Here is a 13,193-nt window from a genome sequence, read left to right on the forward strand (position 1 = left end):
ATCGACAAATGCACATTCAGTCATTAAAAGGCTATCTTTTCTAATTATTTTGTTATATTAGATAGAAATAGAGCTCCACACACTATAGCTCTACTCTAGTATTTTGTGCATGTAAGGGCTTGTTTCGGACAACTCCAATTGTCCCAATCTAAACAAACAACTTCATATTCAATTTTTTATCCAAACCCTTTAGCTCACAAGATCTAGATCCATCAAACATCTAGATCTGACGATCGGATCTATAGATTCTAGGTGCTCCAAAAACTCATGAATCTTTGGAGTTGGCCAAAATAACCATCCATCCCACTCATTACACACAAACAAAAGGTTTGTTGTTTTCCTCATCGCTTCTCCATTGCTAAACCCAAATTAGCCACTATGCCACGCTCTGAGCTTGATGATGAGCTTCGACGGGCAAACCTCCTTCTCCGCACCGTGCCACCATGTTACACCTCCCTCCCCTCCATGCCATGTAGAACTGTCGAGGAGTTTCGAAGGTGCTATGATGACACGTGTATTCTCTGATGCTATCCGTGCATGCTCCTCGCCCCCTACCATCAGCCACGCGCGTCACTCGCCCTCTACTAGCCGCACACATTGCCCCACCTCGCAATCGCGTGCTCCTCGCTCCACCGGTCGTGCATGCTCCTTCCCAGTTGTCGACTCGCGTGCATGGCTCACCCCACCGTTAGATGCAGGGTCGCAACTCTCCCGACGCCGGGTGCATGGCCCTAGCTCCGCCCGCTGCACGCTCCTAGCTAGCTCCCATGAGTTTGATCTACAAGCTTCAAGAAGGGGATGAGTCTAATGCACAAGCCTAGGGTGACAGTGAGACAAAAGGAGACGAAGAGCTCTCTTTCATGGGATGAAATTGGATGCTATTGAGCTGAGCCAACAAATTCACTTGGAGCTCTCTAAAACATTTTTCTGGATCCTGATCCACGGGGGATCTGTTGATTTGGATCCTAGAGTTGGAGTTGTCTCGAACATGCCTAAAGCTCCGTGCCAAAGAGGCCTGAGTTTCGATCTCGGGCCATTTGAAGGCTGCACGGAGGTGCTAAGGGGCTAGTAAAATAAAAGTTGCTCAAAAAAAATTCAAAAATAAAAATAACAGCCATCCATTGTTTGGGCTCAGCTCTGGGCCTGGATGGACTGGGCTGGGATGCTGTTCCATCTCTCGTCGCTGTCACCACCGTCCAGCCCCCACACACAGCCGGAGAGCCCCACCTCACCTCACCTAGACAGTAGACTAGAGAGGGAGAGAGGGGAGACGTGAGTGCATTCGACGGAAGAGACGAGACCCCACTGAGACGGGAGTCAGCCGGCAGGTGAGACATCACATGAGAACTAGCTCTCACAGGACGGCCGATGGCCGGCCTGCCTACCTGCTTCCATCCCTCCCGAGGGACCGAGGAAGATAAGAAAGGCGGTGGTCAACTGTGGCCTGAGGTGCCCGGAGGCCGGAGGAGCCCAAGGACAAGAATCAAGGAGGAGAAGAATAGATCTACATCTACTCCACCGATGAGCGCGTCTCGGTTCATCAAGTGCGTCACCGTGGGGGACGGTGCCGTCGGAAAGACCTGCATGTTCATCTCCTACACCTCCAACACTTCCCCACTGTGAGTTGAAATTTCTATTTTCTTTTTTCGGCTTGAGAACCTTTCTTCCTTCACGCACTGGCCCTTTTGCCAAGGAGCAGGAGTAAATCGGCTCCCCCTGCTCACACAGGGACTCAGGGGAGGGGATAAACCAACGGAATTCATCTTGTTTTTCTTTTTTGTTCTTCCGCACATTGATTTCTACCCAATCATCATCTAGATACAGCTCAGCTACTCCTCCCGACAATTAGACATAGAAACTTACCCTGTTGATTTTTCTAGGAGGACAAAGAAAATGGGAATCATGCCACTGTACTTTTTTTGTTACTCCGGGACTTTCATTACTTGTCTGCTGAAGAATCAGCGACCACGATTACATTAACGTTCAAAGGGACATAGTTGCCAATTATCTCTTCCCCTTCAACACACTCATACCTCATATTAGCCAGCGCATGGGCAGCTGCATTACAAACCCGACTCTTGAAAATACACTCAAAATGAATAAAATTGGAACGATCCAAAGACCTCAACTCATCAACCAGGCCTAGAAGGTTTCCGACGATGCCAATTCCTGCCACTGTAATTAGGGACAACACAATTCTACCATACCCGTAGGTTACCTTGATTGATGTTCCCTCTTATATATTTTGTGGGAGCCACAAAGTATAGGAGTGTTTCTTTTCGTTTCTTTTGTTGTGACCTGTGAGATCATAGCCACATAGAATCGTTAACTATTGTTCCCTGCCAAATTGTTTGTCTTCGTTCATTTGAATTGTCTTGGCTACAATATTATGCAGTTGCTTATGTGGCTATAAGACTGATAGGCAGCGGTTCTCCGTGCCTTGTCGAATGGAGGTTGTAGCGGTGAGAGATGGGCAGACGGGGCTGGAACGTCGCGCGGGGGCGAGGTGCCGTGGTCGCGCGCGCGCGAGAGAGAGAGAGAGAGAGAGAGCGACGACTAGGGTTTCTGGGAAACTCCCGGCTCCCTAAAGGAAGCCGAGTATAATAATACTCTTGCTTAATTCTATCCAAAGGGATTACAACTCATATATATAACTATTTGATCTACCAATTAAGAAAATAACTTTAAGAATAAATATGGGCTTGTAGCCCCTACTCTTGCGCCTGCTCTCAGCCACTATTGGGCCACCTCCTGGCATATTGGATGCCGGTCATAACATCTCTGATACCAAGTTGATAGGCAGCGGTTCTCTGTGCCTTGTCGAACGAAGGTTGTAGCGGTGAGAGATGGGCGGGCGGGGCTCGAACGTCGCGCGGCGGCGAGGTGCCGTGGTCGCGCGCGCGCGAGAGAGAGAGAGAGAGAGAGAGAGCGACGGCTAGGGTTTCTGGGAAACTCCTGGCTCCCTAAAGGAAGCCGAGTATAATAATACTCTTGCTTAATTCTGTTCAAAGGGATTACAACTCATATATATAACTATTTGATCTATCAATTAAGGAAATAACTTCAAGAATAAATATAGGCTTGTAGCCCTACTCTTGCGCCTACTCTCAGCCACTATTGGGCTGTGTTCGACAACTTCAGTGCCAATGTTGTGGTCGACGGGAGCACTGTCAACTTGGGTCTGTGGGATACTGCAGGTCTCTTCCCTTGGCATTAGCATCCTTCTTTGTATCTGCACTCTTTCCCGCTCCTAAGTACTGTTACTGACATTCTATGAATTTTACAGGACAAGAAGATTACAATAGACTGCGGCCTTGTTTAGTTCCAAAATTTTTTGCAAAATAGGTACTGTAGCACTTTCGTTTGTTTGTGACAAATATTGTCCAATTATGTACTAACTAGGCTCAAAAGATTCATCACATCAATTCCGACCAAACTATGCAATTAGTTTTTATTTTCGTCTATATTTAATACTCCATGCATGCGTTTAAAGATTCGATGTGACGGAGAATCTGAAAAATTTTGCAAAATTTTTTTGACCTAAACAAGGCCGCAAAGCAAGCTACGAGAATGTCTCTAAGAAGGCAATAATCTTGCCCTGCTCACTTTCCTTGCTCCCTCATTTAATGCATTCTTATTTATTTTAGCTTCTTGACTTGCATTTCGCCATTTCTTGCATATGACCTGTGTGTGTCGTTTTTTTTTCCAGTGGATTCCTGAATTAAGGCACTATGCTCCTGGCGTGCCCATAATCCTTGTTGGGACAAAACTTGGTATGCTCTTCAGTCTTCACCTCTATCTGCAGCATATTATGTTCCTCCATAATCGGCCTTTGATTCTCATTCGTCATCGGTTGCATTGCCAAAATTATCTGAAATACACATGTGAAATCTTGTGCCACACAAACTGAATGATCTTCACATGTACTGTGAAATTTTGGCTCACCACTTGCTTATGATTTAAGCAATCTCAAATCATTGTTCCCTTATTGCATATATTATTCATGTCAAGCTGTTTGATGCCAGTGTACCCTCCGCATCTCTCGCCCTCATTAAGCAAAGCAAGGGGAAACCTTTTATGATCCAAAATGATATTATAAAAATCAACTTTAATGGTAAGTCTGCACTACTATATACGTGGAAATATATATAATCATGGTAGAAAGGAAGCACAAGCTATTTGAATTTTGCAGTGGCATAATTGCCTAATGTCTTTGACTGGATCACATGATTGCAAGATAGCGAGCTTGTTGGGAATTAGACAAAATGACAACACTGGGTTAGTTATTGCCTTCTATGGCATGACTTAGTTATGTTGAAGTTATTTATTGTATTGAGAAATACGCATGACCACAACTTAGTTTTTAGAGAAACATATTAAACAAAGGTATAAGTGAAACTGTTAGGTCTTGATGTCCTACCGGAGTTGCTGCGGAGGTTGTAGGGGTGGAAGAGGGGAGAACGTGGTCTGTACTCTCAATGGCGAGGAGCCGTAGCAGCGAGAGTGCGTGGTCTGTACTCTCAATGTTGGCGAGGAGCCGTAGCAGCGAGAGTGCGTCCCAAGGGAAGCCAGCAACTTAATTGTTGCTTCTTGCTTCATTCTATAAATAGAGTTTACAAAATTGCAAATAGCAAATAAAGATAATTGGGCTGATAGCCCATCTAATTCTAGACACCACCTATCTGATCTGGGCGGATCTAGCCACTTGTACGCCAGCACCTGGTATATTGTATTCCGGTCATAACAGAAACATGTTGCTAACATGAAGATTGTTTTAATAACTTAATTTTGGAGAACCAGGTCTGACTAGCATGTCAATGCAGTTATCGTGAGCAAATATGTCTGAAAACATGCGATCCGATGGTGACTAGATGCAACAGTGACTACTCGATCCAGATAATCTTATTTCATTGGGTTTTGTTATAGTACACCCTACTAACTGTGGACCGTTGATCTAGATGATTTTTACAACCTGCGAGGTAATAGGAAAAACATATATTTATATTTCTTTTTATTTTGGAAAGTAGGCGGAATATCTCACGGTTGGATTTATTAGCTCTAATTGATGGATATAACGATAGATCCCATGCATAACTAGATCTACAAATGATATGTGGTACGTGATTTTGTGTGAATGTGTCTTTTGTTTGATGGATTGAATGTAACATTATAATACGCATATATGAGATATTGCATTTTTTTTCCTGGATTAAACGTGACATTATAACATGGTAATCCTTCATAACGTGACATTATAATATGCATAGATGTGTCTTTTTAAAATGTTTTTAGATGTCACGTTTTTTATTGAATGTAACGCTAACTACCCAAACCATGTATGCATATGAAGGTTAGCGTGTAGTCATAATCTTGGAGTGTCATTCCTTACTTGCCTTCCATATATAACAAATAAACAAATAGGGGAACCAATCTCTGGCTCAAATCAAATAAGGCTCGATATCGTTATTTTCTTTTCTTTTTTTCTTCTGAATCCTAAATACTTTAGTTATATATTTCATCTATCCAAAAAATTAAGGGTCATGATTTCTTTGAGCTCTTACCTCCTACAAGGTAACGGGAGTACCATAGCAAGGCTTTTACTGATTCTTTGTTTTTTAGATATAAGTTGATGTTGCTTAATCATTCAGTTACCTGTAACAGATTTGCGAGATGATAAGCAGTTTTTTGCTGATCACCCTGGTGCTGTTCCAATATTTCCACTGCCCAGGTATGCTAAGAAGTATCTGCTTTCACTTGGTCGGTTTGTGTTCATAGTGGCACTTCAAGGTGACCGTTGATATCTGCAGGGCGAAGAGCTGAGGAAGCTAATTGGTGCAGCTGCCTACATCGAATGCAGTTCAAAAACCCAACAAGTACTGTGATTCTTTTTCTTTTCCCGTCCTCGGGACTAGATTCAGCATTGAGCTCCTCATTTGCTGTGTTTGTGGTTACTGACTGCTGCTGCTTTGCAATCCAGAACATAAAAGCAGTGTTTGATGCGGCCATTAAGGTGCTTCTCCAGCCTCCAAAGCAGAAGAAGCAGAAGAAGCAGAAGAAGAAGAAGAAGAAGAAGAAGAAGAAGAAGAAGAAGAAGAAGAAGAAGAAGAAGAAGAAGAAGAAGAAGAAGAAGAAGAAGAAGAAGGGATGCACCATTTTGTAACTATACTCTATCTATATAAACGGTAGACTCATCAGATCTTGGGCAACATCTTCTGCAGTCTCTGGCTGCGCTGCGCTGCTGCCAAGGATAACCATCGCGGGCCTCTTGCTGTATAATTTCGCCTGATCATGCCCACCAACCAGCATGCACAAGGGTGGTGTGGGCTTTTGTGTCTTGCGGTGGTTTTGGTCTTTTAGGATCCTTATTATTACTTATAATTGTCCGTCCTATTGTATTGTGTGGAGCGAGTGTAGCTGTTCAATGTATTTGTGGTATGGACAAGACAACATTTTATGGGTGAAATTGCTACAGTATTATATACTAGCAGGATGCTTAAACTAGGCTCTATGTAGCATAGTAGCATACTAGCAGGATGCTAAAACTAGGCTCTATGTAGCTTTCAGTTGTTGTTGATTAACTAGTTGAGTCAGTGCAGATGGTTGGGTGTGCGTTGTGCTTGTTTCTAGGGATAATAAGTGTGCTTTATTTTGTGATGACGGTTGTCATTTTTTTTTATCTGTATCTTAGGCAGATTTGTTACGAGAGAGAAACACGACTGCCTGCGTGCGTTGAGGAACAATTCGAATAGGATTCCAGTTCCAGGAATGAAAAGGGAATAGTAATTCATATGTATGACATTGGACCCAGATCTGCAAATCATCCATCATCCAGCCTGAATTGAACTGAAAACTACTCGACGACAAGGCCACAGAGGAAGAGTAGCATTCCAGCCGCTGCGGCAATGGTAGTGAACATGAGCTGCTGTCCGTGGCGCGGCGGCGCGGCGTTGCACGAAGGTCGATCTGGAGCGCTGAAGCAGCCATGGGTCTGGTCGATGCCCTTGCCGCCGGCCTCCAGCAGGAAGGTGGAGTTGGCGCTGCCGCTGCTGAAGAGGAGGCACCAGAAGAAGGGCCCGCGGCGGTGCGCGCGGTCGAAGCCGGCGCCCACCTGGGTGTGCTCCTTGCCGCGGATCACCGCCAGCGCATTGGTGGTGGTGCTGTTGCCGTTGCCGTTGCCGGTGGGTGATGCCAGCACGGCCTGCAGCGCGTCCTCCGGTCCGTCGCGGTCCCGGTGGCAGCCGACGAGGCGGCCGGAGATGACGTCCACCGTGGGGAGCTCCACGCCGCAGTTGGCAGCGTAGACCTCCGTGATGTGGGCCTCGGGAGGCTGGCACGCCACCGTGTTGCCGCTGCTGCAGGCGGCGCCCGTGGCCATGCACTCGGAGATGTACTGCAGGGCCATGCACCCGAGGCCTCTGCTGTTGCGCAGCGCAGGCAGCTTGCTCGCCGCCCTCTTGCCGTTGATGAGGGCCACAAGGTCGTTGGCTGGGTTCCCTGCCACGAACACCACCACCATCGTCAATTCGAGCACTGGCAAAGCTCCGATCCAGAGAGATTCGATATCGATTGATTTTTACCATGGATCTTTGCAGAGGATACGCCCGCCGGAAGAAGCAGCATCCTGGCGCAGAGCAGCAGGAGAAACACAAGCTTGGAGATGCAGATTCGCCGCATTCTGTTGCTGCCGTGTGCTCCTCCTCCTGCTTCCTGCTTCCTCCTTCTCTTTCTAAGTTTGTTGTTGGTAATAATAATGAGAAAGAGGAAAGAAATGCGGCAGCTGCTTCAGCTTTTACTGCTTCCCACCCCAGTGGGCAACGAACGGTCGGTCCGTCGGTCAATAAAAGTGCGGTGCCTCCGTTGGGCTGAAAACCCTGCTTGTTGGGCTGGCAAAGGGAGAGGTGTGTTGCAAGCCCAGTCAGTCCATTCATTACCCGTGGCGTGAGTCGACGAGACGAGAGGTGGCGGGTGGTGCGGTGCCAACGATGGATATCCGGATGGGAATTCTGGGATGGATGATGTTGCGGCTGCGGCGAGGCCGAGTCGGACTCCTGTGTCCTCTCGCCGGGGCCGGGGCCGGGGGTCGGGCCACGCAAGCGGTGGCATCACCATTCATGATTCATGGGAGGAGATTGGAGTGGGGGCCAGCTAACGACGGATCGGAGTTGGAGTTGGAGTCCTGTGCTTCTCCTGCTGGTGCCGCTGGGCACTGCCGCTGCCGCTGCCGCTGCCATGGGTTTCTCCAGCACCCCCAACCTCAAGCTGCAGCTGCTGCTGGAGCCTCGCCCTCGCATCGGAACAACGGCCACGACGCCAAGGCTGGTGCGCCTGCGCTGCGCCCTCAGCTCTGAGCCGCCTGTGGTATATATGTATACTGACAGTGATAATCCATCCTATCTTGAGCTTGGAGTAGTAGTATCTCATTTTAATCTATCTCTGCCTACATTCTTACTGATGCACACCAAACCAAACAAAACATAGTAAGTATCATACATATATGTCCTCTAATTTGCTTATTATCTGTTTCAGCAGCCTCCCATGACCGTTTCCATCACTGGAGCCACAGGTTTCATTGGCCGCAGATTGGTTCACAAGCTTCTATCGGGTCTGCTTGCTTCCTTCACTCACTACTCATTAACTTATAGCTTGCCTACTCTCTCTCTCTCTCTCTCTCTCTCTCTCTCTCTTCACATACATACACATGATTCATTGTATTCAGATGATCACAAGGTTTGCGTCTTAACAAGGTCTGCCTCCAACGCTGCATCAGTTTTTCCTGGTACGGAAAGATCCAACTCAACAATCACTATTTCCTGATGCATTCACCCATGCATATATAACAAGTCCCATAAATAATAAATGATGTTCAGTTGAGCCCCTAACTTTGTTTCTCTCGTTGCTGAAACCAAATTTTTGATCCATGCATGTGCATATGACCTGATCCATCCCATCCCACGCAGCTTCCACCTATCCTGGACTCACAATAGCCGAGCAAGGGGATTGGGAGGCATGCATCAGAGGCTCCTCTGCTGTTGTCAACCTGGCAGGCATGCCCATAAGCACACGATGGTCACCCGAGGTCCGTTCGGTTTGTTTAAATCTGTAGTCTGCAGTATACAGATAGATATATAGCTCTAATCGTTGTCATGGATCGATGCATTTCTCTCCCTCTGTCGTCCAGTCATGCTAGCTGCCTTTTCTTTCGCAGATTAAGCAGGAAATTAAACAGAGCCGGATCAATGTTACATCAAAGGTACATCCCTTCCTACAATTCAAAACATGCAAGCTAATTCAGTTCGCCTGGATTGCCTCAGCTAACTATTGCAACTAATATATAATTGCGGTTCCCAATTTCACTGCTGAAGGTGGTGAAGTACATCAACCATGCTGGAAACACTGATACTCGACCCTCAGTGTTTGTGAGTGCGACAGCCATTGGCTATTATGGTACCCCATTCGTGAACTAGCCACTTGGCTTGATCTTGCTGAGGCTTATGAACTAGCATCTGTCGTTTTAATCGACCTGTAGTCGAAGAGAAACACAGGCACCGATTGTTTTCGATCAATCCACTGTGTGTATACATGCTGCAGGTACCAGCGAAATCCATAGCTTTGATGAATCAAGTCCCTCGGGCAATGACTACCTAGCAGAGGTTAGGTTCATCCAATTCCAGCTTACATTGCCTACTTTCCATCACTCCTGGAGCGTCATAACACTTTCAGTAAAAGATCATTGCTCCTAATGCATGATGCATCCATGTTTTACATACAATTTACAACAGTCTGTGCTGTGTTCCTATGATGTGGGTAAAAAAGTGCAGGTGTGCCGAGAATGGGAGGCCACGGCATGCCAAGTAAACCAGGAGGATGTTAGGCTTGTGCTTCTCCGGATTGGGGTTGTTCTTGGCAAGGACGGCGGTGCTCTAGGTTGCTGTGTTTCATTTAACTCTTTTTTTTTTTGAGGGTCAACGGGGGGGAGGCGATCCCCACCTGGAAAATTTTATCATTTAACTCTTTTTGCCTTTTTCCCCCTCTCTTGTCCTTTTGTTTTCTTCCTCAAGGAGAAGGATCATTCCAATCTGCGTGGCATTATTCACCTGATTCATCTGTCCATTTGCAGCAAAGATGATCCCCCTTTTTATGATGTTTGCCGGTGGTCCTCTGGGGACGGGACGCCAATGGTTGCTTCTCTCTCTCTCTCTCTTCTGTTACAGACTTAGTATACACTGGGATCCTAGTTACTCTGTTTCCAGACAGATGGATTTGATTGTTAGTACATTCAACTTCGGCATTTGGCTGATTGCTAGGTTTTCCTGGATCCATCTGGATGACCTGGTCAACCTCATCTACGAATCTCTAACGAACCCTACATACAAAGGTGATCTCACTTGCACTGCACATCCTCTGATCCCCTTCTCTTCTGTTACAGACTAGTCACGCTTGAAGCCATGCAAACACTCTATTGCAAATCAAAACAACTTATGAATTTCATGAATTGTAGGATAATGGTATGGATATCACTTGAATGCAAGATACTTTATGATGCGATATTACAATAAATTCATATTGTGGTAGCATTCAAGTAATTAGGCCTTGTTTAGTTCCCCAAAAATTTTGCAAAATTTTTCAGTGTCACATCGAATCTTTAGACGTATGCATGGAGTATTAAATATAGATGAAAATAAAAACTAATTACATAATTTAGTCGAAATTGACGAGACGAATCTTTTAAGCCTAGTTAATCTATAATTGGACAATATTTGTTAAATACAAACGAAAGTGCTACTATTCCTATTTTGCAAAAAAATTTAGAAGTAAACAAAAGTTGTCTTTGGAGACAAGGAACAACAATATGAATACATGATACACTTTATTGCAGGATTTGGTACACACATCACTTGAATGCTGGCAGTTGTGAACATTGAAGTTTGTAATATTGTATTGTAAGGTCATCTTCAATGGGAGTTTCATGACACAGTTTCCAACACATTCATATTTTGGAAACAGTGCATAGGAGTTTCATGGGGATGAAACTCTCTCTACTCCCATGAAACTCTTATCATCTCTCTCTTCATTAATATAGCGTCACATCAGCATATTTAATGTGCATGAAACTCTAATGAAACTCTTATTGAGACTGGCCTAATAGTATATTGAGAGCAGCCTTACTTTCTGTTATTAGGTGTAATCAATGGAACTGCACCTAATCCTGTGCGTTTGTCGGAGCTATGCGAACGGCTGGGGCGAATCGTCGGGCGGCCCTCCTGGTTGCCCGTGCCGGAATTCGCGCTCAAAGCGGTGCTTGGAGAAGGCGCTTCTGTGGTAACACTCATCTTCTCGTCGTACATAGTGCTCATGTAACCAATAGGCAATAGTACTATTTCTATAGATCACATTTGTATGCTATTTGTGGATCCGAATAGATAACTAAGTTTGGATTGTTAGTGACTCCACCCATATTAAAAGCAACTTAAGTACTTAAGACTTTTTTATGACACTGCATAAATTAGGAGAGAAGGGGCAGCCTAGGCTTATAATGTGTAAGACTATGAAATGTGTACATGCTTTGGCTCTTGTCATGGATACAACATATTTAACAATTAATACCTTGGAGTTTTTAACAAAACTAAGATGTTATGTAATATGTGAGTTTGAGTTTGAGTTATAACATCAGAGTAGCCTTAGTTTTGGTGCATTGTATCATGATCGAAGATTACATTGTCACTTGAATTTGGATAACATTAAATATATGTGAGGAAATAACTCTTGTGTTGTATATTTTTGTTTCCTGGGACATTTGAGACAGTAATTTTTTTTGTGTTTATGTCTACTAAGAGCGGACCCAAAATTTGAGGACGGTTTAATTTCTAGTCTTAGATATTGAGCTCAAGCTATATCCTACGGAAGAAGCACAACTTCGGCACTTCGCTTTTTTTAACTCTTGCCATGTCATAAAAATAATCTTACATAGCCTTGTTTTAATGCGATGTGAGAACGCGGACTTATAAATTCTGGTTTTAATTTGGTCGCTGCAGGTGTTGGAAGGACAAAAGGTTCTTCCGGCGAAGGCAAAGCATCTGGGCTTCTCCTACAGATACCCCTATGTTGAAGACGCTCTCAAGGCCATTGCTCGAGACTTGTAGGTTGGCGACAGTGAGCAATTTAATTTAATTTCTCTCTACAAAAATTAAATAGGACCTTTAATTTGTGACGACACGCATGCATGCATGTGTATAGAGTTTACACTCCGATCCTCCGGCCTCGTTTGCATGCGCGTGTTATGTAACACTTGCTCTCTTTTCCCTTCTTTTGACATCATCAAATGTTGTACTCCTAGTAGAGTACTTCTTAATACAAGTAAGAGTTCACCTTTCATAAGGACAGAAACCAAAGAAGCACTTTTATGATGAAGCCAAATAATGCAAGTTCACGCTGATGAGCCATGGGTGGAAGTAATGTTCGCACTGTCGAAGGACTAACAGATTCGACAAATAATCTCAAGCGAACAAGTTAGACTCTATGTTTTTTTTTTTTGATATTTTAGTAGAAGAGAGAAAAAAGTTAGCTGTTAATTAAGAGTTAAACTCATATACACGTTCCAAGGTCACACGAGAGTGAGCCTGGGGGGCGGTGTCGGCAGGGCTGTTCTGGAGTTTGTCAATGGAGGAGACATGCCTGAAGTGGTGAATATACGGTGCTTGTGCTTAGCCCAAAAGCGAAGAACTGCCCGAGCTGTCGCAATTCCTGCCGATTTCTTTGCGCAACGTCCCAGGCCTTACTTTCGTCCTAAAACCCAAAATTTTTCAAGATTTTCTGTCACATCGAATCTTTAGACACATACATTGAGTATTAAATATAGACAAAAATAAAAATCAATTGCACACTTTGGTCAAAATTTACGAGACAAATTTTTTGAGCCTAGTTAGTCTATGATTGGACAATAATTACCATAAACAGACGAAAATGCTATAGTGTCACGAAATTTTTCGCTTCAAGAACTAAACACACGGCCTTGCTCGAAGGTGATCGCTAATCGGTTTAGGCGAGTACTGGATGATATTTGGTTTGCCCTGTTAAAATTTACCATCCGTCACATCAAATATTTGGACATATGCATGAAGTACTAAATATAAATTATTTATAAAACTAAAAACATAGCTGGAGAGTAATTTGAGAGACGAATCTTTTAAGTCTAA

At 44.5% G+C, this 13,193-nt stretch overlaps 2 protein-coding genes and 1 pseudogene across 4 annotated transcripts; 2 read left to right on the plus strand and 1 right to left on the minus strand.

The window, feature by feature from the left end:
* On the plus strand, positions 1,275–6,595 carry LOC8066461 (annotated as a pseudogene).
* Positions 6,747–7,861, minus strand: LOC8066462. Its single transcript, XM_002454810.2, has 2 exons — positions 7,578–7,861; positions 6,747–7,494 (listed from the first exon to the last, which is right to left on the minus strand). Exons 1-2 carry the CDS (start codon positions 7,672–7,674, stop codon positions 6,851–6,853), a joined length of 741 nt encoding a protein of 246 aa, XP_002454855.1. The 5' UTR covers positions 7,675–7,861; the 3' UTR covers positions 6,747–6,850.
* LOC110434872 (epimerase family protein SDR39U1 homolog, chloroplastic) lies at positions 7,980–12,408 on the plus strand. Of its 3 annotated transcripts, none has more exons than XM_021459671.1 (12): positions 7,987–8,358; positions 8,527–8,602; positions 8,717–8,776; positions 8,958–9,076; positions 9,206–9,250; positions 9,363–9,444; positions 9,589–9,650; positions 9,819–9,924; positions 10,118–10,178; positions 10,305–10,375; positions 11,180–11,319; positions 12,033–12,408. In XM_021459671.1, exons 1-12 carry the CDS (start codon positions 8,119–8,121, stop codon positions 12,138–12,140), a joined length of 1,170 nt encoding a protein of 389 aa, XP_021315346.1. In that variant the 5' UTR covers positions 7,987–8,118; the 3' UTR covers positions 12,141–12,408. The 3 variants fall into 3 exon arrangements, with proteins under 3 accessions (XP_021315348.1, XP_021315346.1, XP_021315347.1); XM_021459672.1 differs by having other exon boundaries at positions 8,530–8,602; XM_021459673.1 differs by lacking the exons at positions 11,180–11,319; positions 12,033–12,408 and adding an exon at positions 10,877–11,009 and having other exon boundaries at positions 7,980–8,358.

Source organism: Sorghum bicolor, chromosome 4, assembly GCF_000003195.3.
Source record: "Sorghum bicolor cultivar BTx623 chromosome 4, Sorghum_bicolor_NCBIv3, whole genome shotgun sequence".
NCBI lineage: Eukaryota > Viridiplantae > Streptophyta > Magnoliopsida > Poales > Poaceae > Sorghum > Sorghum bicolor.

Bases quoted from the DNA above. Each gene is read 5' to 3' on its own strand.
- LOC110434872 (XM_021459671.1), top strand. From the start codon at position 8,119: ATGGGAGGAGATTGGAGTGGGGGCCAGCTAACGACGGATCGGAGTTGG. The intron at 8,777-8,957 runs GTACGGAAAGAT...CATCCCACGCAG, and splicing joins CGCTGCATCAGTTTTTCCTG to CTTCCACCTATCCTGGACTC. The intron at 9,445-9,588 runs GTACCCCATTCG...TACATGCTGCAG, and splicing joins GACAGCCATTGGCTATTATG to GTACCAGCGAAATCCATAGC.
- LOC8066462 (XM_002454810.2), bottom strand. From the start codon at position 7,674: ATGCGGCGAATCTGCATCTCCAAGCTTGTGTTTCTCCTGCTGCTCTGC. The intron at 7,495-7,577 runs GTAAAAATCAAT...TGTTCGTGGCAG, and splicing joins ATCCTCTGCAAAGATCCATG to GGAACCCAGCCAACGACCTT.